This window comes from Aplidium turbinatum, chromosome 4 (assembly GCF_918807975.1).
Source record: "Aplidium turbinatum chromosome 4, kaAplTurb1.1, whole genome shotgun sequence".
Classification (NCBI taxonomy): Eukaryota; Metazoa; Chordata; class Ascidiacea; order Aplousobranchia; family Polyclinidae; genus Aplidium; species Aplidium turbinatum.
In genome coordinates this window covers 39107473-39129622 of record NC_137475.1, presented here as the reverse complement: position 1 = coordinate 39129622, position 22150 = coordinate 39107473, and the positions used below count along the sequence as shown (strand labels likewise).

The 22150-nt window shown below is 40.5% G+C and overlaps 1 protein-coding gene across 1 annotated transcript; it reads right to left on the bottom strand.

Annotated features, from left to right (window-relative positions):
- Window positions 1-4114: 4114 nt before the first annotated feature.
- Window positions 4115-14466, bottom strand: LOC145769496 (tRNA wybutosine-synthesizing protein 2 homolog). Its single transcript, XM_082581144.1, has 6 exons — window positions 14126-14466; window positions 11909-12062; window positions 10656-10809; window positions 9601-9710; window positions 7464-7621; window positions 4115-4806 (listed from the first exon to the last, which is right to left on the bottom strand). Exons 1-6 carry the CDS (start codon window positions 14144-14146, stop codon window positions 4357-4359), a joined length of 1047 nt encoding a protein of 348 aa, XP_082437270.1. The 5' UTR covers window positions 14147-14466; the 3' UTR covers window positions 4115-4356.
- Window positions 14467-22150: the final 7684 nt, after the last annotated feature.

The following is a 22150-nucleotide window of genomic DNA, read 5'->3' as shown; positions in this document are numbered from 1 at the left end:
GAAAGAGCGGCCGTTTTACGGGCTACCTCTTTAACCCCTCGAGCAGGAACTCCCAAGGCCACCAGAGCTCTAGAGCTCGCCGGTGGGTAACTCCCGAGGAAGCCCACGACGAATGGGTCGTCCAGGACACCCTTTCTGGGGCGTTTCTGGACGGCCACTATGTTGGTACACAGTTCGCCGTACTTGGTACGTTTTCTGTCGGCGGCTCTCACGAGGGAATCGGCACCGTACTCATACGGGCAGGTAACGTCACACACGACCGTGACACCGTCGGGACGTTGCAGGACGATATCAGGCCGCAGATCGGCCCCACCCGCCTCCACATGCTGTGGAACCGAGCGGTCGACGGAAATGCCGGATTGCCATTCGGCAGGCACGTTGCTCACGAGCTCCTCCAACACCGAATTGTGCCTTTCCGTGATGAGGCCCATCACCTCCGGGCAGTGGTTCAGTATGTGGGGAAGCGTCTCCTCCGCCCTTCCGCATCTTCGGCACATGGCGGGTTTGTATGAACCTTTTCCTCCGGGGGTTGCTTGTTTGGCCAAGGGCAACAGGTTCAGACGGGCCTTGTACGCGAATATCCGGTCCGCGGATCCGAGGAGCTCCGGGTGCCGTGTCCAAGAGTTCGAATACTCGGACAAGCAGTGGGCGCTGACCGTTTTGCCTTGGTCAGGTTTGGACTCCCACTGCTTCCTCCACTACAGGTCCGTGAGCTGGTGGAGGACCGGCACCAGTTTCTTTCGGATGGACGGGATGACTTTGGAGCTCCCCGCGGCCAACTCGAGGCCGCCGTCCTGCAGCGCGGACCAGCGCACGTTCAATCGACGCGTGGCCGCCGGGACTCGGGCCCACAGGCTTCCGCCTGCTGGACTCGGCCTCGGACGGACACCGTCTGGGGGTTTCTCTTCGTTCAGAAAGCTGGCCAGGGTGGTCGTAGCCGGTTCTTTGGTGCTGAACTTCGCACAGGCGTGACGTCGTAGTTGACCTCGCGCGATGGCGGACACGACGCCGTCGGGTGACGAGAGCATCTTGAAGGCCTGGGCGATTGTCAGTATGTCGCCTTCGCGGCACACGTTCATCACGCCGAAGCCACCCGAGACCGGTTTTGTGTGGACGAACGCCCCGCAAGTTCGGACCGGCAGACGCCAGGCCACCTTCAGACATCGGGACACCAGGCGGTCGATCGCCTGCAACTCGGCCTGCTTGAAGCGTCGCACGCGAAGATGGTACGACACGGACGGAAGGATGACAGAGTTTAGCGCCACGAGTTTCTGGCTGGGGGTCAGGAAAGAGTGGAAGAGAGCCGTGATGTGGCTCTCCAGGGTTGACAGGAAAGGTTTGGTGAGGGAAGAGTCCGAGGCGTAGCCGGTTCGAGCGCCCAGGTATTTGTAAGTCTCGCCCTTCGGCAACACCTTGATCTTCTCTCCCGAGAGATAGAAGGGTTCGGTGTCCGCTTCCAGGCGGGACTTGGACGCTCTCCTGTATGACAGGGTGCTGCACTTTCGTGGGTTGAACCGTAGCCCGGACCAGTTGGAGAAAGGTTCCGACGTGGAGAGTAAAGAGTTCATCTGCTCGCGGTCGGAAGCTACGAGGCAGATGTCGTCCGCGTAGGCCAGTGCCCGGACGGTGGCATCTTCTTTATCCGTTGGTAGATTGTAGCCACAATCCTTCTTCTCAGACACTCCTCTGAGAAGGACCTCGATGACCAGGTCGAAGAGCAGGCCGGACAACGGGCAGCCCTGACGGACTCCTCGCCCGACCGGGATACTGTCGGTTTCACCGGAGCCACAGCGAACCGTGGTGGTGTTGCCGCAGTATATGTCCGAAATGCACTCGACAAGGTCATCGGGGGCGTCAAAGTGACGCAAGACGTCGACTATGCATTTGTGTCGGACGCTGCCGAAGGCGTTCCGGATGTCGAGGAACGCGACCGACACAGGCCGTCTGCGTGACTGAGCGTCGAAAAGAACAGTGTCCAACACAAACACGTGCTCAAAAACACCTTCTGTGGGAACGAAACCCTTCTGTTCCGGACCGATTACCCGCCCCTCCTCCGCCCATCTCCTCAGGCGGCGGTCCAATACGGCGGCGTAAATCTTATATAAAGTGCGGCAGATGGAGATTGGTCGCCAGTTGCTGACGTCAGACAGATCGCCCTCAGGGTTCTTGCGTATAAGGGTGATTCTGCTGGTTCTCCACTGGTCCGGGACACGGCGATTGACTCGACAGGTCTCGAAAAGATCGGCCAAGAGTCCCCCTCTCGGGTCCAATTCCTTCCAAAAACCATAGGTCAGACCGTCCGAACCAGGGGCGGAACCGACGTCGAGCGACTGGAGTACCGCCTCCACCTCCGAGGCCGTAATGGGACCCTCGCCATCGGATACGGGGGAAAGGTTTGCGCAATCAGATCGATAACGTTGGGACTTCATCCACTCTGGCATCGTTGAGCAGCTCCCGGGCTCAGGAGCGGTCAGGTCGGCGCGAAATCTCGCCTCAATTTCTTTCGGCGAGATCTCGCAGCGACAGTCGGCGTTTTTCCCTTCCACAATCTTGCGGACCGTGCGTTTCATGTCCTTCGAGAACTCGTCCCGCAAGTTCGCGCCCCGGCGATACCGGGATCCGTTCCCGCGCGCGCCTCCGCCGCTCGACCGAGGAGAACCCCCGTTCTTGCGACGGCGGGCCGCGCGAGCCCGGGCTCCGCGGTTGAAACGCGGCTTGCGGGGTCGGGTCCTCTTCGGGGGGGAAACGCCAACGGTCCACGCTTCAAGGTCGTTGCAGAACACGTCGAAGCTTGTCAGGGTATTCGACCACCGATTTTATCAGTCAGTTTAACTCTTATCTTTGTGGAAAGAAAAAAGTCAACAAAACCAGCGAGCGCTAGGGGAGGACATTGTGAAGGGAGCGTTCTTCCTGGCTATCAGCACAAGGCTGAGCAGTCACCAGTACAGCGAGCCATAATTCGCTAACCATAAGGGTGTAGCTTTCATGCTAGCCATTTAGACCAGTGCTTCCCTACCTTTTTCAGTTCGCGACCCACTTTTAATGCAAGTTTTATTGTGCGACCCACAATGAGATATGACATCTTTATTATGCCATCTTCACTACCGGCGCACTGATTTAGACCATCCAATTAACTATGTTTCTCAGCAGCCGATTGTAGCAATAATTGACAGCGATGCTGTCAATTCTTGCTACTGTAGCGGACGCGTCGGTTAGTGCGCGCGCTCATATGCTGCCGTCCGTGCTGACGGCGACATTCCTGGGCAGAACGAGATTGGGACTGGCAAGGAATGACTAGGACACGGTGGTCTTCACACTGTCTATTTACTAACTGGCTTGACAGCTAATGCTTGACTACGAGATTGAATTCTCCAAGGCTCCGTCGTTTATTAATTGATCCACTATTTTCAGGAGAACAGAAATTTAAACATAGCGAACTAAGAACACCGAACTTTCAAAGAATAGAACTTCAACTTGCAGAAATCAAATAGCCAGTTTGGTTGCAACCAGAAAATAATAGCGAACCTTCTTGAATCGTCTCGAATAATATAGTTGAATAGTAAAGTAAAATCTATTACAGTAAAGGTCTAGTAAAGTTCTCGATTACAAGTACCATATCCTTTACACCAAAACTAAAATTCTCTGTCTGTCGATTGGTTGGCCAAAACGCGATATACATAGTCGCTGAGGAATGAAACATCTGTAAGCTATAACGTTGAAAAGACGAAAACTACGCATATGTGATGGAAGCTACAGGTTGTAAGAATGCTTTTAGCTGATTGGCGAACGATTTCTTCAGAGGTAAGCAAATTCCTAATCATACTTCAGGAAGCCCGAAGCATACTTGCCAAACTACCTGAATTGGTTGACTTACAGAGTAACATTACATATATGCAACAGAACAATGATATCAAGGCGGTAACAAGCGTTAAGGAAGATTGAAAAGACCTAAAGTGAAAACGCAGGGCGCTACACTACAATCCAAATCCGAAGCTGTACATCGAGATTCGAAAAGGACGAAGCTCTAGTCAAAGTCTACGAAGCTATTGATTAAGCTACGTATTGGTATCCTAAATTATACTGTAGGTTATCTTTAAAAAAAATATCAATGGAACCATGCAGACAAAAAGCATATTTGTCATTTGAGTAGTAATAAGTCGCTCTGTATCGCCACCTATAAGCAGATTACATTTCTTTCACTGAACGGGTTAAGCTGATCTCCCAGCAAGTTACCTTATGCATTATTGAAACGTAGCTGTACTGACAACCAAGCTTTATAAGATACTGTCTAACTTTAATAAACACTCCCTCCTTCGATAAAGTAGAACAACAAAATACAATCATGCTTTTATTTCATCACAAACGAGTATTAGGTGATTGCCCATGTGTCGAAGGGCAACAAGTTAAATCAAGAACAAGATGGTCGATGTGTGGCGCGTATGATTTGATCCTTTCAATGCGAGACAACGTAACGGACCACTTTGCATCTTCGAGGCTTAATTGTTTGCCAGGCAAGCCACTAAGAATTTGCTGTATGTTGTTTGCTGTTTCAATCGCCCAAGAAGTCCATTCAGGTTTCAATTTTCTATTGCAGGAAATATTACCACAGCCAATGTTATCACCAGACGACATGTGTTCGTTGTGGCCATTGTCCTGACCAGTCTTGGGTCGAGATGACACATTGCAGTGAATATGAAGTGTCCCTCCACTTGATGGATTCAAAGCAGCACAGGCTGCAAAATAACTTTCTTTTGCTGTAGGTATGAGACCCAAAACAACTCTATCGGCTAAACCAACCGGACACACCTGAAAGAAAAGTTGTAGTTGTAGTAGTGGTTAGTGCTGAATCTGTACCAGTCTGGTAATATAAGGTTACATTACTATGTCACAATCAATGTGCGAGGTCTTGCGACCGGCTGCTTGTATCTCGATCGAGCGTGCTGTTTTGATTGTAAAATTCTTATGCTATAGGTTATCATCGGTCATTATCCTGAAGTAACCTCTGATTACGAAATCTGTATTATGTAACGTGTATTCTAGGTCATTCAATTGCTACGTGCAGATCTAGAGTCTTCTTTAAACTTGCTTGTTTACGCCGCTCAGTGCAACGTGACCGAACGATGAGTTCGTGTGATGCAACATTACGTAACCTTCTCGAAGTTAGCCTACTAGACCGAACAAACCTTTTATAAATAGTGGTGTAATTTGCGTAATGATTATTATGGGAGTTGTATTAAGATGAGTTGATTATTATGATGAGTTGGTGATGAGAGATCATTGTTGTAGTAGTAGCAGTTGTTAATAGACGCAAAGATTATTGTTGATCGAGAGTTGAAGTATTGGATACGAGTAAAGCAAAGTTGATGCTAATATAATTTCTGATTGAAATTAGAATCGTTTGTGAGTGGATCACGTTAGAGAGAGAGAGAGAGATATTGCTTTTATTTGCCTTTCTAATACGACTCGATATAAAGAAACACAATTACATACATATCAAAATATGGCAATAGAAAGGTCTGGCAGCACCGAACAACCTTGCGGTTAACCAGTCAAGGTGCTGCCTGTCATCAGTCATCTTACATTGCAGCATCAGACATTATAACTGTATCAATAAAACATAATGATGGATGGAACGTTAGACGTTAGACGTTATAACGTTAGACTCGATCAAAAGCCGCAAGCGTTGGAATCTATTGCTGTTTACTGTTACTTTGATTAATTGCTGGAAGTGGTGAACCATTCGTTGGAGTCCTTCAAGCGTTTTCATATATATCATTTCACTAGTAGAACTATCCGTGAATTTAATTGACTGCTTTTCGGTTTAACCCATTAAACTACGTCATTGAACCTTTCCAAGTCTTTTTCTTGGTAAGAGATAGAAAGAAATCGTGACATACTATATGAAGAGTAAGCCAAACTTTTAGTCTTAAAGGCATACTAAATGAAAATTTCAAACGGGAATTAAGCATTAAAATGCGTAAACTGAACATTCAAGAATACATTTCAAGAAAAATTACCGAAAAAAAAAAGTTTTCAATGGCGCTGGCAAGGCCCAAAGTTTCATTTATTTTCAAAATAATCAAAAGTGCAAACACTGCTCGAGAATACGTCACAAAAGACAGCAATAACAAAAGCCAAGTTACCACATCTGATGTTTTGAGCAAACTGTCTGATGTTTTGATGTTGAAATGTGATGTTTTGATGTACATACATAGCCTACAGTCAAATCGCCCGCAGTAACAATTATTGCGAGATCAGCTGATTGCTAGTCTCTAGTGACGCAGACTGTACAGTCGCACGCTTCGCTGCTCAAACCCAACCTCGTTTTGAAAGCTCTGACAAAAGCACGCGCGCAATGGCGGTCAGACCGCAATGGGGCAAAATTTTATTGAAAATTGTTTTATGGTAGCATGTTAAACAGAAAGAACGTGGAAAATCGCCAAGTCAGGTTTTTCCTTTAGTATCCCTTTAACGCAAAGAAATATGTAGCAGTAAAGGGCGCAACTGGCGGATAAATTTTTCTTGTCATTTTGAAAGGCGGGTGGTAAAAAAGGAATAGATATTGTCACAATCTTTTGAATATTCGACTAAAACTAACAAAGCAAACTCATGTTCAGGTGAGAATCGGTTTGATTGAGGAAATCTTTTTCCTCAGACTAAGAAAGCTTCTTTGTGAGTTTATTCCTGGCGGTTTCGCATAAGTAAGCAGTGGTGTTTAAAACACGGCTCGCGGGCTAGTTTTTACGGAGGCAAATTTTAAAAATACAATTGAATATGGTCGCACAAGAAGCTTGAGCTTAACTCTGTTGAACTTCTCAGTTAACACTAGATGGAGCCAGCCATGAAAACAGTGCTTCAATATTACTGTTAACGCTACTAAACAAAATTAAGCAAAGGAAAAACTTTCACCGCTGCCGCGAGTCACTAGAAATGGCAGCATCGAGGAAACAAAAATTAGCGAGTGTAGAAAATTTTAAACACGGTGGAAAAATGAAAAATTTTTCAAAGAAATGTAATCTTGCACACACATGTGGAAAAAACGTTAGCTACAAGCCTATTTTTAATGGGAGGATGGTCCGTTTGACCAAAATAATGGTCGGATTAAGTGAGGAAAATTTCAGGGAAAAATCAATTTAAATTCGGGACCAGCGACCAATTGAGCGGGGTTGATTGTACTGTATAACTGCAAACGCTTCGTGACTGCCTTCCCTACAATATACAATTGGGTCTGAAAACTAACGCCAAATTTTAAGAACAAAAATGAGTGAAAAATGTAATGCGGCCCGTCAAAACTCACAATTAGCAAAATGCGGCCCGTAGCTAAAAAAATTTGCGCACCCCTGCTGTAGAGGCTATGAACCACAGACGCAGGGCCAGTTATCCATTTGTTGTTGTATGCCTATTTATAGATGCAATTACACTTTTGTACCAAACACGCAAAACATACTATCCTTGTTACTTACTTTTCTGTTGTCTCCTTCAAAAACCGTACACCGATCTTCCACTTTGTTGAGACGTAAATTATTCCGCAACGCAATAACAGCATCAGGATTCCATTCGCACGCGTGAACATGTTTTGCTTTTGCATGTACAAGCAATGGGAGAGTAAAGTATCCGATGCCTAATGTTGCAACACAAGGACAGCACCATAAGGCTAGCAACAGTTGAGCACATACTATGTAGTTCAGGTTGTATAAAAGGAACACATTTTAAGTTGTAATGAATTGAATATTGTGAAGCATTGCGAGAAGGAATTATTGAAATCGACCGTTGTGAACGCAAGACTTCGGTTGAGTAGCAAGATTAAAGAACGTGTTGTTGAATGGAAGCTACAGCAACCAGCAATATAAACAGTGATGTACAAGATGTGCACTATGATACTGAGGGCTCAATCTAGTGCTAATATCCAGGAAGACGGACCTATTTGTACTAAATGCTTTTCTCTATAGTTAACTGATTACAGTACTTTCTTAAAGGTGTTGCGACCGTGCTAAATTTTAAACTTATTAGACTATCCTAATTCGGTCACAAGCACATTATAACGTTTGCGTTTTGTCGCTTTCAGCTATGTCTAGACATCTGCTGTTTGACAGGTGTTCCTTTTTACTGAAAATGTAAGATTGTAATCAACTCAATTGGTGGAAGGAATTTTCTTTTCCTTTTCTCCCACTTTAGGTAATCTGTTTCGAAAGTGAACTTAAACTAATTTCTGCATCCACAACAAAATGCGCTCATTAACGAAAGCAGTTCATTTTTCAAGCTTCTCTGCAATATCTGTATGACTTTCTTTTCTGCAACCAAGACTGGCATTTTTACAAGACTGCTGTAAGGCTACAGTAGGCTAATGGTGTTCCTTAGTTCGGTAGGCTATTAGTCCATTACTATTGATATTTCTTATTTACTATAGCCACAGGCTGTTTGCACAGAACTACGTAATCAAACTATTCATGAGTATTCAGGCCTAACGCCTAAACTCAGCTAAACATAAGGATTGTGTATTTAATAAACTGATAGACTTATGGTTAAGGTAAAGCAACTTGCAAAACCTGTTCCTCTTTTCTGCACAACCAGGTTTAATAATCCTAAAACAGCGTTGGTAAAAAAGTATTGATTTAGGCCTTTTGGTGATTCAGAAACAGCTCATACTTTTGCTCAAGTGTGAAGGCTGTGGTCTTTGGAATATGAAGTTTTGCGCACCTATAATCCTGTATGTCTGTAAGGGCAGGAATTTTTTATTTTTTTACTGAACTATTCATTTCTATTTTCTTCACCATTTTTTTCTTTCATAAACTTTCAATTCAAATTTACTTCAATGAGGAAATGTTGTCACAAGTGAAAACCGAATGTCTATGGCTGTTAAGCTTTGTTACACTCGACTACTGAACACAGGGTAAGCAAATAGTAAGTTTAGAAGCAAATGCTAAAAACACTAACCCTTTAAATTCCAAGGAGGAACCAGAAGATATCAAAAGATTTTCAAAAAATCTAGCCAAAAACTGTTCTTGCTTGTTAAATGCAGCACGCCACAACAATGCTTGGATCATTCAACATAGATCATATTAAGGGTAAGGTCTGCGTACCAAACAACTCTCCTAACCTAAACAGACCAATCTATCATTAAGCAGGCAATTAAATGTTTGCGGCTCATCTTTTCTGCTCTGTGAATTCTAATCAATTACTGTACTTCCTCGTATCTTGCTTATCTGTCACGACTCACACCTGCTCAAGTGATCTGTTTCTATGCAATGTTGCGATTGTTCTATTCAGAAGTATCAATCATTGTGTCAGGATAGATCAACTCCGTCTCTAATCGCTGAACTCTTAAAAAAGTAGCTCAACTTCATTGTTGTGACTGAAACACTACAATACGTCAAAAACGTTGAATGTAAAAAACTTAGTAGTGTATCTTTCTTTGTATTTTCAAAATGGATCATATCTGTATCAGCTACTTCACCAAGAAAGCGTAAAAAAATACATTAACTGGTGCAATTGTCAAACAGCATCCGCGACATTTCTACACGCACGTCGTTTGTAGACTTTCGCTGTGGTTATGAAACACTTATAATACTTAGAAAAAGCTATTGGCGATTATCTTGTTACCTGCAAACATATCAACGACAATTTCATCATGACAATCCATCTTCGCCATCCTTAACTTTTCAGTTACATTTCCAGATGAGAACATGCATTTTGTCACATCAAAGCTGTACCTGTGAAAGTAATCAAATCTATCAACAAAACGTCATTAAAATCGACAATTTTGATTTAAAGTTTTATTCCGAGGAACTCTTTCGGCAAAGATCTGCCAAACGCATTTGCACCATTTCCAATATCATAGGCGGTCGTCCAAACGTCCGAAACGGCGGTCGTCGGTCGGTCGTCCGAAACGCGGTCGTCCAAGAAGAACGTGGAAACAACAAGTGAAGGATGAATTTAAAAAAGTCGGACTGAAGGAGGAAGATGCAAGGGACAGAGTGAAATGGAGAAAAGGGATTAAAACAATTGCTGCGTGGAAACAATCGGCCACCCCCACTAGTGGGGAACAAACCGACGATGGATTATGATGATGATGAGGCTATTGTACACAACTGTAAAGTAATATTTGTATGCAAAAATAATGAAAAAGGCAATATAACGCAAGAGAAAAACTGCACGTTCAGTAAGCTGGTGCAAGAGAGAGGCCCAATTACGGATCCATAGGATGCATATTGCACAGCCTAATAATTATAAATTCAAGAAAAATGTAATTCAATATTCGAAATCGCGATACACATCAAGATAACTTGACATCAATTGGACTTGTCGTACATTTTTCTTGAATTTATAATACTTATATCCTAGCTTATTACTTGATGAAATTAAAAAAAGTGAAAAATCAAAGCAGTTACAAATTGTGCAAACGCTACAAGGAAATGATATCGCCAGCTATCATGGTCTGCTTCAAAATTGCGGCATGTGCAATAGGTAACTTCAGTGAGCATGTTGAAGGGGTAAGATAGAACAGTAACGGTGAAAACCGTTCAGGTAGCATTTTACAAACGCACACGCCCTTCGTGCTCACTTGAAGCTGCAGATTTAGCAACGCTTTAACATACGGTAAATAAAATCAATTTCCATGGCATTTTAAATTACATAAGTATAATCATATATCATACTTTACTTTATTGTCTACATGTGTCACCCATGTATCTGTTCCTAGTAACATTTCCACAGACGGAGATCTGGTATCATTGGCACGAATAGCACCTTGTCTGGCAAGTCTTTTCACTTTTAGTGCACGAGAAATACAAGTCCATAGCTGTGTTTGATCTGTAAAAATATTACTTTAATCGGATAAGCTATTACTGTGACAACAATAATGAGTAGGTTTCTTTTAGAGCTGTCCATCGCATATACAGTACACTCTATGTAGTAGGTGTACACTGTACACATCAGTTTAGCTATTATAATTTGTATGACACTGTGTAAAATGTTTGACAACTGGTGCAAGACTGAATGAATGAAGTGATGTATTAGAGCTCGACCGATATCCCTTTTTCAGGCCGATACCGATATTTATGAAATTTTTAGGCCGATACCGATATACATCAGCCGATATATATCAGCTACGAAAAGTTTGTTACCAACAAAGTTATTAAGCAACAAACCAGTTCAAGAAAGTTTATGCATTAGTTGCTGTAATGGAAAAACATTCTTAACACTAATCACAAAAAACACCAAACAAAAAAGAAATAACCCAGGCCTCGAAATTTGTAAAACTAACGTAAAACTCGAAAGTTTTCCTGCTTGAATGGAAGCTAAGGGATACAGTCTTAACATTTTCTAGATGCGCGCACTAGAATGGGCGGGAAATCATATTCTTGCAACAATTGTTCCTGCTATGCAAGCACGTTTGAGCAACTTGTGTTTCTTCTAAAGGCATGTATGGCTGGTTTTGAGTTTGCTTTTGCTGGCCGATGTTTATCGGCGAAAAATAGCCGATACAATATATCGGCTACACCTGATATCGGCCGATATATATCGGCTGACTGATATATCGGTCGAGCTCTAATTGATATATATTCCAAAAATTGATAGTCAAGTTAGTTTTGACTAAATCAAACAAAATACACGTTTAATTTATATAAATTTCCTTTGTTAGTGAAGCTGTGGAAAATTTTAGTAGTATGCCTATTGCCTATGCTACTTTACACTAAATTTGCACAATCATAAACAATACAAGTCTTCAATCAAAAGTGCATTCAACTATGTCTGTGTGCCAGTGCATAGCTGTACGCATGTCCACTGAACTAAGCAGATCGTAACTGCACATATATAATGCAAAATATTGCTTGCTTAATGTATATTGAACAGTGAACAAAACACTGCTACAAGTATAAATTTTTAACAGGAGAATACATGAATTCACCTAAATCTTTCCACAAAGAAGAAGAAAATGCAGACGATGAAAAAACGATCAAGTCTCCATGACGTTCATACTTTTTCGGAAAATCATTTAACGCTTTACTCAACCAACTTGAGTTTTCTGTTTTCAAAATTTCCGAGAAAGACTTTTGCAAATTCTGTAACATAGAACATGTCAAAAACCTTGAAAATTCACTGATATTTTAAAATATAAAGTAAACAAGTTTGAATGACCAATAAAAATGGTTGATATAGTAGACACACATGCAGAGATGTACGTATATGCTGCAAATTCTACACCGCATACTTGCGACGTAGATTTTTTGTTTGCGCTAACGCTTGCGGCCACATTTTTTTGGATAGTTGGCGCTTGAGGCTACGCCATAAAGTTTTCATGTTTTTTTAGCGCATAGCGTCAACGCATACTTTTTAATGTATTCTTTTCTCTACAACACGCCAATACCTTCCAGCGCTGCAGTTGAAAGAATGTTTTCAATGGGCAAAGACATATTGGAACCAAAACACAGCAAAATGTCAGATGAACACTTTCAGATGCTTGTGCTTCTTCGTGGAAATTCAAAATAAAACTTGTTTGTTTCGAGTGGTTTATACCGATTGAATATTTGGCACCTAGCAAACAAAATGAGTTTACCCCAGTGTATGCACTGACGTTGACGCCGCCAACTTTTTTTACAAGTTGCGTTAACGCATACGGCATATGTTTTTTCGAACGCTTGCGTTTACGCTGACGGCGTCAATATTTTTTGTATGCGCGTACATCACTGCACACATGTAGGAAATGTTTAAGGTGGTGTAGTTCAATATAACTTTAACAGTGGTATTAACAGAACACTTAACTGCGCTTTAGCTACCTAAAGCAACTATCTGAAAAATGTATTGGCCGATTTTGCAAACATCTTCTTAGGAAATTCTTATACACACAGCTACATATTATATATATACGGTACATGATGTAATTACAAAATATTTCAAAATCAACCATTCTGTGAGAATGTTCCAATGCTGCAATGAAAAACCATATTATATCATGCAGAAAAATTCAAAAATGTTTTTTTCTTTTCCAAATAATTCCACTGTAAGCCAAAATTACTATGAAAGCCTATTTGGTTGAAATTATTGTACTGGCTTCTAATTGGACTGATTTTATTATATTACAGTTTTATGATCACTTCATATTGTAAGTGCTCCAAATGTTGGGCTCCTTACAGCATACCGGTAACTGCCAAACTTATCTTGAAAGTACAAAATTTACATATCTATGGTTAAATTTTACCTAGCAAAAAATTATTTTGAATTATAACTAAATAAACCATAACACTGATCACAAAACGAATGCATGAAAAGTAAAAATCCAAAGCATCAAAGTATTAAGTAAACCTAGTACTGTACTGTACTGTATTCCAGATTTGCACAGCAGAGATTACCAAAGTTGAAATTTCATATCCACAGCTAATAATGTTGGTTAAGCTAACTGAAATTAATGGTCATAGCCAAGTCCAGAAGAGTGTGCACTGTGCAGTGTTAATTGTGTTTTGTACATTTTTGTTTATTTGCCAACAGAACAAAAATAAACTGAATACCATAGACTCATAGACTACAGCATTTGATGATTTTTGCAGTGATGATGTAAGGTAAAGGTGGTCTCATATACTTGATTCCCAATGTCAGGAGCACACAGATTATGATGAGCACAATCAAATTATCAAGTGGTTAAAAAGCTTATGATATAACAGTGGTTAAACAATTCATAAATTCACCAATCAAAACCTTGCTGCATGTGTACAATATAATGTAAGAGTAGTCCTATTTTACTAAGAGAGAAACCTTTTATTTCGTCTGTTGCAAAAGCTGTGACCTATTTGATTGAATCTTTATCCTTGGACTAGGAAAGCTTCTTGCAGAGCTTAATCTTGGCAGTTTCGCATACTTGTAGAGGCTTTGAATCACTGACACAGTGACACAGGCCCGGTCAACGAGATTGACAGAGTGAAGTTTTCGATTGTTGAAGTCTTGTTGCCGGGAAATTATTGCATCTATTAGATGCCGCTGAATGGAGAGCAGGCCTTAAGGTGCGTTGCTCAAGCGCACGCCCTGAGAGTCGAACCAGCGCCGCTTGATCTTAAAGCTTCTTCGTTCCAGAAGTGACGCGCTAACCAATAGAGCTATCGGGGCTATTGTGGTAAAACAAGGTTATACTCACTTTTTTGGTGTGACAGTTCATTGAAAAAGGTAGGCTATTACTGCAGTTCTTTTATCCAAATCGCTCCCAAGATGTCGAGATAACAATTAAACAAATTGTAAGATCTAACTTAAGCTGGTGCAATTTGTTCGGTTACCGTAATAGCTAGAATTCAGTCACGACTGTTAAGATATCCAATGATTCAGTCAGCTAGTCTTCAAACTTTTCCATCACAATACACGTCGAATTTAAATTGCTGAAATAGGCTACCGACCGAATACCAAGTACGGTACCGTTACCGATTTACCAAATGCAAAATTCTGCAATGTGATTGTGACAACCAGAGTTGCCAGGTCCACTTATGGAAAAAATGCCAAACAACTGGTCAAAACATGCCAAATGACCTAAAAAATGCCAAGGTAGGCAAAATGCTGCAAAATCAAAGGTTTCTTCATGAATAAGTAATGGATTCGGTAAAAAAAGTAGATAAAACTGCAACAAAGCTCTATGACCAACTATGACCAAACAAAGGTCATTGTTATGGACCTATGGTCAAAGCCTATGAGAGGGGGGTACGGAGGGTACAGCAAACCCTTGAGGGCCCAGGCCTGTGATTGTTGGGGGGCCCGAAATTGTAATTTTATAGTTTACGCGCAACATGTTTTGGTTAAAACCATCCTAAACAACTAAATTCAAGCATAAAAGCTGTTATTCGTTAGTCCTTGGGGGGGCACGTAATTTAGCAAAAAGGCCCAAAATGGTGATTTAATGCTTTATGTGCAAAAATGTTCCGTTAAAAGCACCCTAAATTAAGTCATAAATGTTGGTTATTCTCCTGTCTGGGGGGGAGGGAATAGTGTAGCAAAAGTAGGGTTGAGAAAAACCCGGGCTTTTTAAAAAGTCCTTGTGTTTTTAGGCTTTTTTGTTTTTTAAAAACTATTTGAAAAAGGTAGTTTCAAGCTTATTCCACTTCAAAATGAATTTCGGAGTTGTAGCATGAGCCGGAGTTAATAGGCTACTTTCGGAGGAGGAGCGGATCCGGAGTCAAAAAAAGTGACTTCGTTCACCTTTGCTAGGCATGTGGTGAATACAAAAGTTAATGAAGAAAGGTTATTGGTCAGATGATTAATTTGATTATATTAAGAAAATTTATTTTAAAAACATAGAGAGAGACTGTTCACCAGGCATTTGGTAATAAAATTAGTTTGCGTTCTTCTGGTGACTATATGCTAGGTTACCTCGTGATGTTAAAGATGATAACTAGCTTTTGTATTTCCGACGTTTCGTCAGTCAGCACGACTGACTTTATCAAGGTGGCTAAAACAGGTTAACACAACCTGTTCAGCAACGATGGCACAACACAAAAACATACTGATAAAATGAGTAAAGTAAAGCTGTTAAATCTGTTAACGTTACTGAGTGTTAGAACGTCCAGAGTACTGAGTATTTCAACGTCCAGAGCATTCCGCTCTTTGCAAACACTCTATAAATTCAGACCATAAAATTACTTGGACCAACGCCACCATTCTTAAAACTGAAAAGGATTATACAAAAAGATTGTTCACAGAAAAATGGTACATAAACCAGAAGGCACAACATGCTCTTAACCAAAAAGATGGTCAGAATTTCCCCTCTGTGTACAAAAAATTACTTTAACTTTAGCTTCACCTTTTCCATTCTCAGTGCGTTTTCTCTACCATTGTTATTGCTAATCCCATTGTTTTCTGTTTTGTCTGATGTCTTTTCAACGTTTCTTGACAGTGGCCCAATAAATAGATAAATTTACGCTGTTGGAAAGTAGCCTACTGGTTTTAGGCATTCACTGCATTTAGTTTAACCTCTAGGTATCGTTGCGTGTTTTAATTCTGATTATTGCTGCTTTACTTTACTCATTTTATCAGTATGTTTTTGTGTTGTGCCATCGTTGCTGAACAGGTTGTGTTAACCTGTTTTAGCCACCTTGATAAAGTCAGTCGTGCTGACTGACGAAACGTCGGAAATACAAAAGCTAGTTATCATCTTTAAAATTTATTTTATTTAATTTATTTTTTCTTAATGATTGCTTTCTGTGTTAGGTTGATCGCCCATTTGAGGAAGTGTCATAGTAGCCTACCTGATCACCTTTACCAGTTAGTTTTTCTCACTTTAATTATGTTTTAACAAGATGTTATGTTTGAGCCTTGGTAGCCTACAGAGCTTGACTTGTTGTACCAGATAGGCTACATATAACACTCAGTAACGTTAACAGATTTAACATTTGTTATTAAACACATAGAAAAAACAAGAAAAACTACTAAATCTAACGTTTTCGACACGACATAATGTCATCAGGAATAATCATAGGCTACATTTAAGAGAAATATGTCCAATTCTGCAATAAAGTGCTGTAGGTGTGCAATAGGCTACGCCTAAGCAAACATCACGCGTTTTACCCTAGACAAAGGGGGCCGGAGTGAAAGGGGGGCCGGAGTGAAAGGGGGGCCCGGAATGACTCTTCGTACCTCTAGTGAAAATTTCTCTCAGAGCCCCTGGTTATGGTACAAGCTACAATTATGAAGTTAAATGATAACCACTATGACGTCACAGTTTATCGATCTTATAAGGAATTTAGAATATCGAGCTTGAGAAACAGGGTATTAAAAGTTCAAAAACCTTAAATAAATATTTTTTTAAACCACATTTGTGGAAAAAATTGCTAGAAGCATGTTTTAATCAGCAATTTCTTTCAAAAAATACTAAAAACTTGACACAACTAATTTTTTGTTACATGGTGTTATAGCTTAATTTTATGGTAGGCACTTTAACATGCAGATTCCCCATTCAACTATCACGAACCGTCAACCAATCAGAAGCTACGCTGTTCATGACATTATCAAGGTTGCCTTTCTCGGAACAAAGAAAAAACGCAACTTCCCACCACTGCTATTGCACTTTTTTCTTCTGTAATTACTAATTACCAGTGACGTTCGGTGGCTTAAACCGTTGGGAAAGCAACTTGGAAATATGCTGCAGCAAGGTAGTAGGCACGAAGGGCGTAACCGTCGGGCGAAGGCCGAAGGCGTGTTGCCGAAGGCAACACTTCCAGCGGGGGGTCTGGGGGGCCTCCCCCAGAAATTTTTGAAAAACACTTCCAATTTGGTGCGCTCTGAAAGCATTTCCAAAACAAATCAAAAATAAAGATCTGTCAATTGTGCTTCGCCTATGTCGTGATCGTACATCCATTTAATGTTTAGAAGTCATGAATAATCTTAATTTCAACGTTACAGGACCAAAATCTTGTGTTAGACATGGAATAATAGTTGTCTAAATGTTTAATTCGTCATGAATGTTCATTCTCAGATATTCAGTTAGGCCTACACTACAAAAACTAACATTTAGGCATAAACATTACAACCGCAAGCAATTTGTACAAAAAGCTGGATAAGTTTGCTTCCTGCGTATAGAAGCTTAAACAAACTAAATATTGCATCCGCACCTGAATGTTCATTGGCGAAGTAGCGTTATATCAACGCTGTAAAAAGGGCAAAGGCATGACTATGAAAGCTAGTACAGTAGGCTACAGTACATGGCGAGGAAAGTCAAGTCAAGTCAAGTCAATTTATTTTGTTTTAACAGCGCCATATATTAACAAACAATCAGAGTAAAATGTAATTGTCAAAACAATGCATTGTACAACTGTTGGTTAGATTATGGCGCAATCAGGATGGTAGCGAAAGACCATAAGCAGTCATCTAGTCAGCCACCACCCCATCACAGTAAATCTAACTACACATTCATACACAATAGTGTGCAGAGGCAGGCACACTACTTCATTGAATAAAAAGGTTCGCCACTGAGATTGAAAAACAACTGCTGTTGGTTTGAATCTGCATCCTCAAACTGAGTAAGCCGAGGATGAAGATTCAAACCAGCGACCAAGAATTAACTAACGACCAATAAGTGATTGTGTGCTATAATAGGCTACAGCACTTGCGAAAGTTTTCTTGAAATAACGGGGGAAAACGTGAATACCACCACCGAATTGCAACAATTTTTATGTAAAGCATACAAAAACAGGGCAATTTGATACTAACTATAGAGAACAAAGATTAATAAGTACGATATGATGATATACTGTAAAGGTAAGTTATCCTTTGTATTGAGCACTTAAGGTACGCATGTATATTCATGTAACAGTTGGTTTTTGACATTTTTTTTAAAGCATTGGAACGGTAAATCTTTTATATCGTGTGAAATTTCACTCCACACTTGCACACACAAGAAATGGAGTGTTTTTTTGCCAAAGTTTGTTTCAAACCTGGGAAGAAAAAATCTGGTTTTAGCCTTATGTCTTGTATCATGTTGATGTATGTCGTCTAGTTTAACAAAGTAGCCAGAGAAACATGCTGGCAAAAAATTATTTTCGTACTTGAACATGAACTGTGCATATGCCAGCTTTGCAAGGTCACACACTTTTAATACCTGAAATTTGCTGTACATGTAGGTCGTCGAGGTTTTCCTGTCACCAAACAAACAGGCTCTAATAAATTTGTTCTGAATCACTTCTACCTTGTGTATTAACGTTTTGTTGGCCCTACCCCAATTAATTATTGAATATTGAAGATTTGATTGAAATAATGAAAAGTAAATTAACCGTAATGTGGATATTGGGACATAGTATCTGATTTTGTAAGCAATGCCACATACTTTACTCAATTTTGTGCAAAGGTCAGATATATGGGCGTTCCAGTTCAATCTGTGGTCCATCGTTACTCCAAGATATTTTACTTGATCAGTTTTGTTAATGCTTTGGCCGTTTAAGGTGAGAGAGAACGATTTTGCAACAGGAGGATTTCTACAAATGATCATAAAATTAGTTTTAGTGTAATTAATCGATAATTTATTAGTTCTCATCCATACATCAATCTTTTTTATTTCTTCATTGGCTTGTTGTTCTAGGCAAGTCAAATTATGGTGTGTCATGTTTAGGCTGGTGTCATCCGCAAAAAGAGTGGTCATGAAAGAGGACGCAGTAGGTAGATCGTTTACATATAATAAAAATAACAAAGGACCAAGGACTGACCCTTGGGGGATGCCGCATTTGACCGTCGAAAAGTTTGATGATAATGAGTTAAGTTTGGTGCATTGTTGTCTGTTGGTTAAATAAGACTTCATCAAGTTCCATATTTTTCCACGCAAACCATAACAATACAATTTGTTCAATAAAATTCCATGATCAACAGTGTCAAATGCTTTACTCAAGTCAAGAAAAATGGAGCACGTATAGTTATTGTTATTTAAGTTTTTGAGTAAATGATCATATATGTGAGTTATACTGAGTTCTGTCGAATCGTTTGTCCTAAAGCCGTGTTGACTGGGAGTTAATATATTATTTTTATCCAGAAATTTGATTTTTTATCCAGAAATTTGAATTTTTATCCAGAAATTTTTTTTGGAAACATCAAAAAACAGCAACAAGCTTTTTGGCATTATGATGCTGTGCGTGTACCGTGACGAGAGACCATTCTGACGAGTTAGTCTAGTCACTCTAGCGAATGTACGCATTGACGTCACTGGGAAAGTACAACTAACCATACCATAACCATAACACATCTGATTGGCTAAGCAGCTGGTGACGTTTTGCAAATCGAGTGAGGATTGGATAAAACGAAGGCGTTTTTTGACATTTTTTGAACCTGGGAAAGCAACTTTGATAGTTGATTTCCCTGGAGCTTCAGTGGTTGTTTCTGACAGAAGCGTTTGCGTCAATTGGCATTTATAGGCAAGACATGCGGTTTGGTGAGGACTTAGACTACTCACAAGCGTTACGAGTAATTCTAGTCACGAATACAGTAATTTTCAAGTTAAAATAGACGTGATAAAAATAATAAGAAGTTAAACCTAGAATTCAGTCATTACATTTTGCATAGTTTTTGCTAAGGTAAGCACTGCTTTCCTTGCTTTCCCTCACCGATCGTCACTGCTAATTACCAAACAAAGTTCAAAGTAATAATCACCTCTCTAGCTGAATGCTGGAATGGTCACAACTGGACGGACAACGTAACATCTGATTGTTCGTGGTTGAATTCAGTGGCGTAGCCAAGGGGGAGGGGGGGGTTTGGGGTTACAACCACCCCCCTTTGGCACGCGTGTGACGTCACGATATTGAGAATGATGCTTTCAGTCTAAAAAAATTGCTTAATTTTATACAAAACTGCATTAAAAGAGCGAGTTTTGCCAATACCAAACGTTCAAACATCTCAGCCAGGAATTAGCAACAAGAAAACATAGAAACTTAGCTTTATTTCCGAAAAATGCCGAAGAAAACATGATCTTATCCCTTTGCTATGCCACCGAACAGCACCATTTTACAGGAATATTCATACCTACATTTTTGTTGAAAATGCTCTCAGAATGCACCAAATTTAAAGTAATTTTTCAAAATTTTCTGGGAAAGCCCCCCAGACCCCCCGCCGCTAGGTCGTCAAAACCCCCCCTTTCAAAATTCCTGGCTATACGCTACTGGTTCAATTGAATATCAGCATGTTAAAAGTGCCTACCTAATTTTATAAGTTATACCTTGTCCATAATGTCCAACGGCTAGTAGGCTAAGTCATGCGGACATTTTTTTTGCATACGTCATCAGGGAAGTTTTAGACCACAAATCAAGTAGGCCTATTATGTATTATTTCTCTTAAAATACCAGAATTTCAAACTAAAACTGTCCGAAGTCCTCCAGGATCGCCTGGCAATTCTGGTTTTGACCTGTTTGAATAATCCGTCTATTTCCTCACTTTTTAATCCTTTTGAGGTGACGAATTTCACTGAGCCGTATTTCCGCAAAACAAAAAAAAAAACGAGAAACTGGCATGACCAATATAAAAATGTAATTCTGAAGAGGTTGCAACAACACCTCTTAACTTATTGAACTCGTTTTATTCCAACGGTCACTGTTAAATCCTGCAAGCATCGCTGCATCAATAGGCTACATATTTGTTCGGTTTCAAGATAATTTCCAACAGGGGGATTTCCAAAAACATGTAAGCTGGCCTGGGCTATGTCGGCCTACGGAAAAAGGAAAGTTGATTTTGACCAATCGACTTTAACTACATAGCTTACTTTTCAACAAAACGCTACTTTCTCACTACCTTTTGGTTGGCAGTCTACAAAAAAATTCCAAGCAAAATTCATCTGCACGTGTAGCTATACCGATAGCATAATAAAGCAACAGATTTCGACGATCTGCAATTGCCTCGGCCCTATCAGGGTGGCTGCTTGACTTGAAGACTTTGTAGCCTATGGTCACTTCGCAGCTTTCCGTTATTGGGATAATAATATTACGCAACAAAGCGTTGTAAAATTGTGATATTTTCTGCAATTAAGCTACTCATTGTGTTTTGATTTAATAGTCGGCCTACATTTACTCGCAGAAACCAATAAATTTCTATCTATGGGCTACATTTTATAAATGACTGTTGTCTTTCGCTCATCATTGCTGTCAATAAAGATGAATATGGTAGAGACTTCCATTATCAGATTACAGCGTTTTCAAACCCATGACATCAATATGATAACTTTAGCTTTTTTCTATTGATTCAGTCACAGAATTAATAACAAAGCCAAATCATTGGGCAACGGCGTCAAAAGTTCAAACAATGCGCAGTTTGAAAACCATCGTCATCATCGATACATGCCTTGGCTATAAGATGGTGACAGGGGTTTTGGGGATTACGAAAATCACCCAGTAGGCTACCGGCTAGCCTACAGCCTTATATTTGAACATCTTTTTAAGATAGCATTGTGACGTGATGATTTGTTGGTTTTAGTCTCCTATATCAGCAAACAGCCAAAGCCTGTGAAACTCTGGCAGGCTAAGTTACAAAGTATAGGCTAAAATGGGCAACTTATAACTCTGAACAATATAGTCTTTCTGCACACCCGCTAAACTGAACCGAGTTTCGTGAATACAACTTATTAATAAAAGAGATTGACCCTCAATGTCGATTTTGCTGGAGTCACTTTGTTCTCATTCTGTCATTCTCAAGTCTCTTTGATTACTTAGCCATA

What these genes read in the sequence shown, in the direction of transcription:
- LOC145769496 (XM_082581144.1), bottom strand. Translation starts at nt 14,146, where the DNA reads ATGAACTGTCACACCAAAAAA. An exon ending in TGTCGTTGATATGTTTGCAG is followed by an intron (nt 7,622 to 9,600) that starts GTAACAAGATAA and finishes TTGCAACATTAG; the next exon opens with GCATCGGATACTTTACTCTC. An exon ending in TTGAAGGAGACAACAGAAAA is followed by an intron (nt 4,807 to 7,463) that starts GTAAGTAACAAG and finishes CTTTTCTTTCAG; the next exon opens with GTGTGTCCGGTTGGTTTAGC.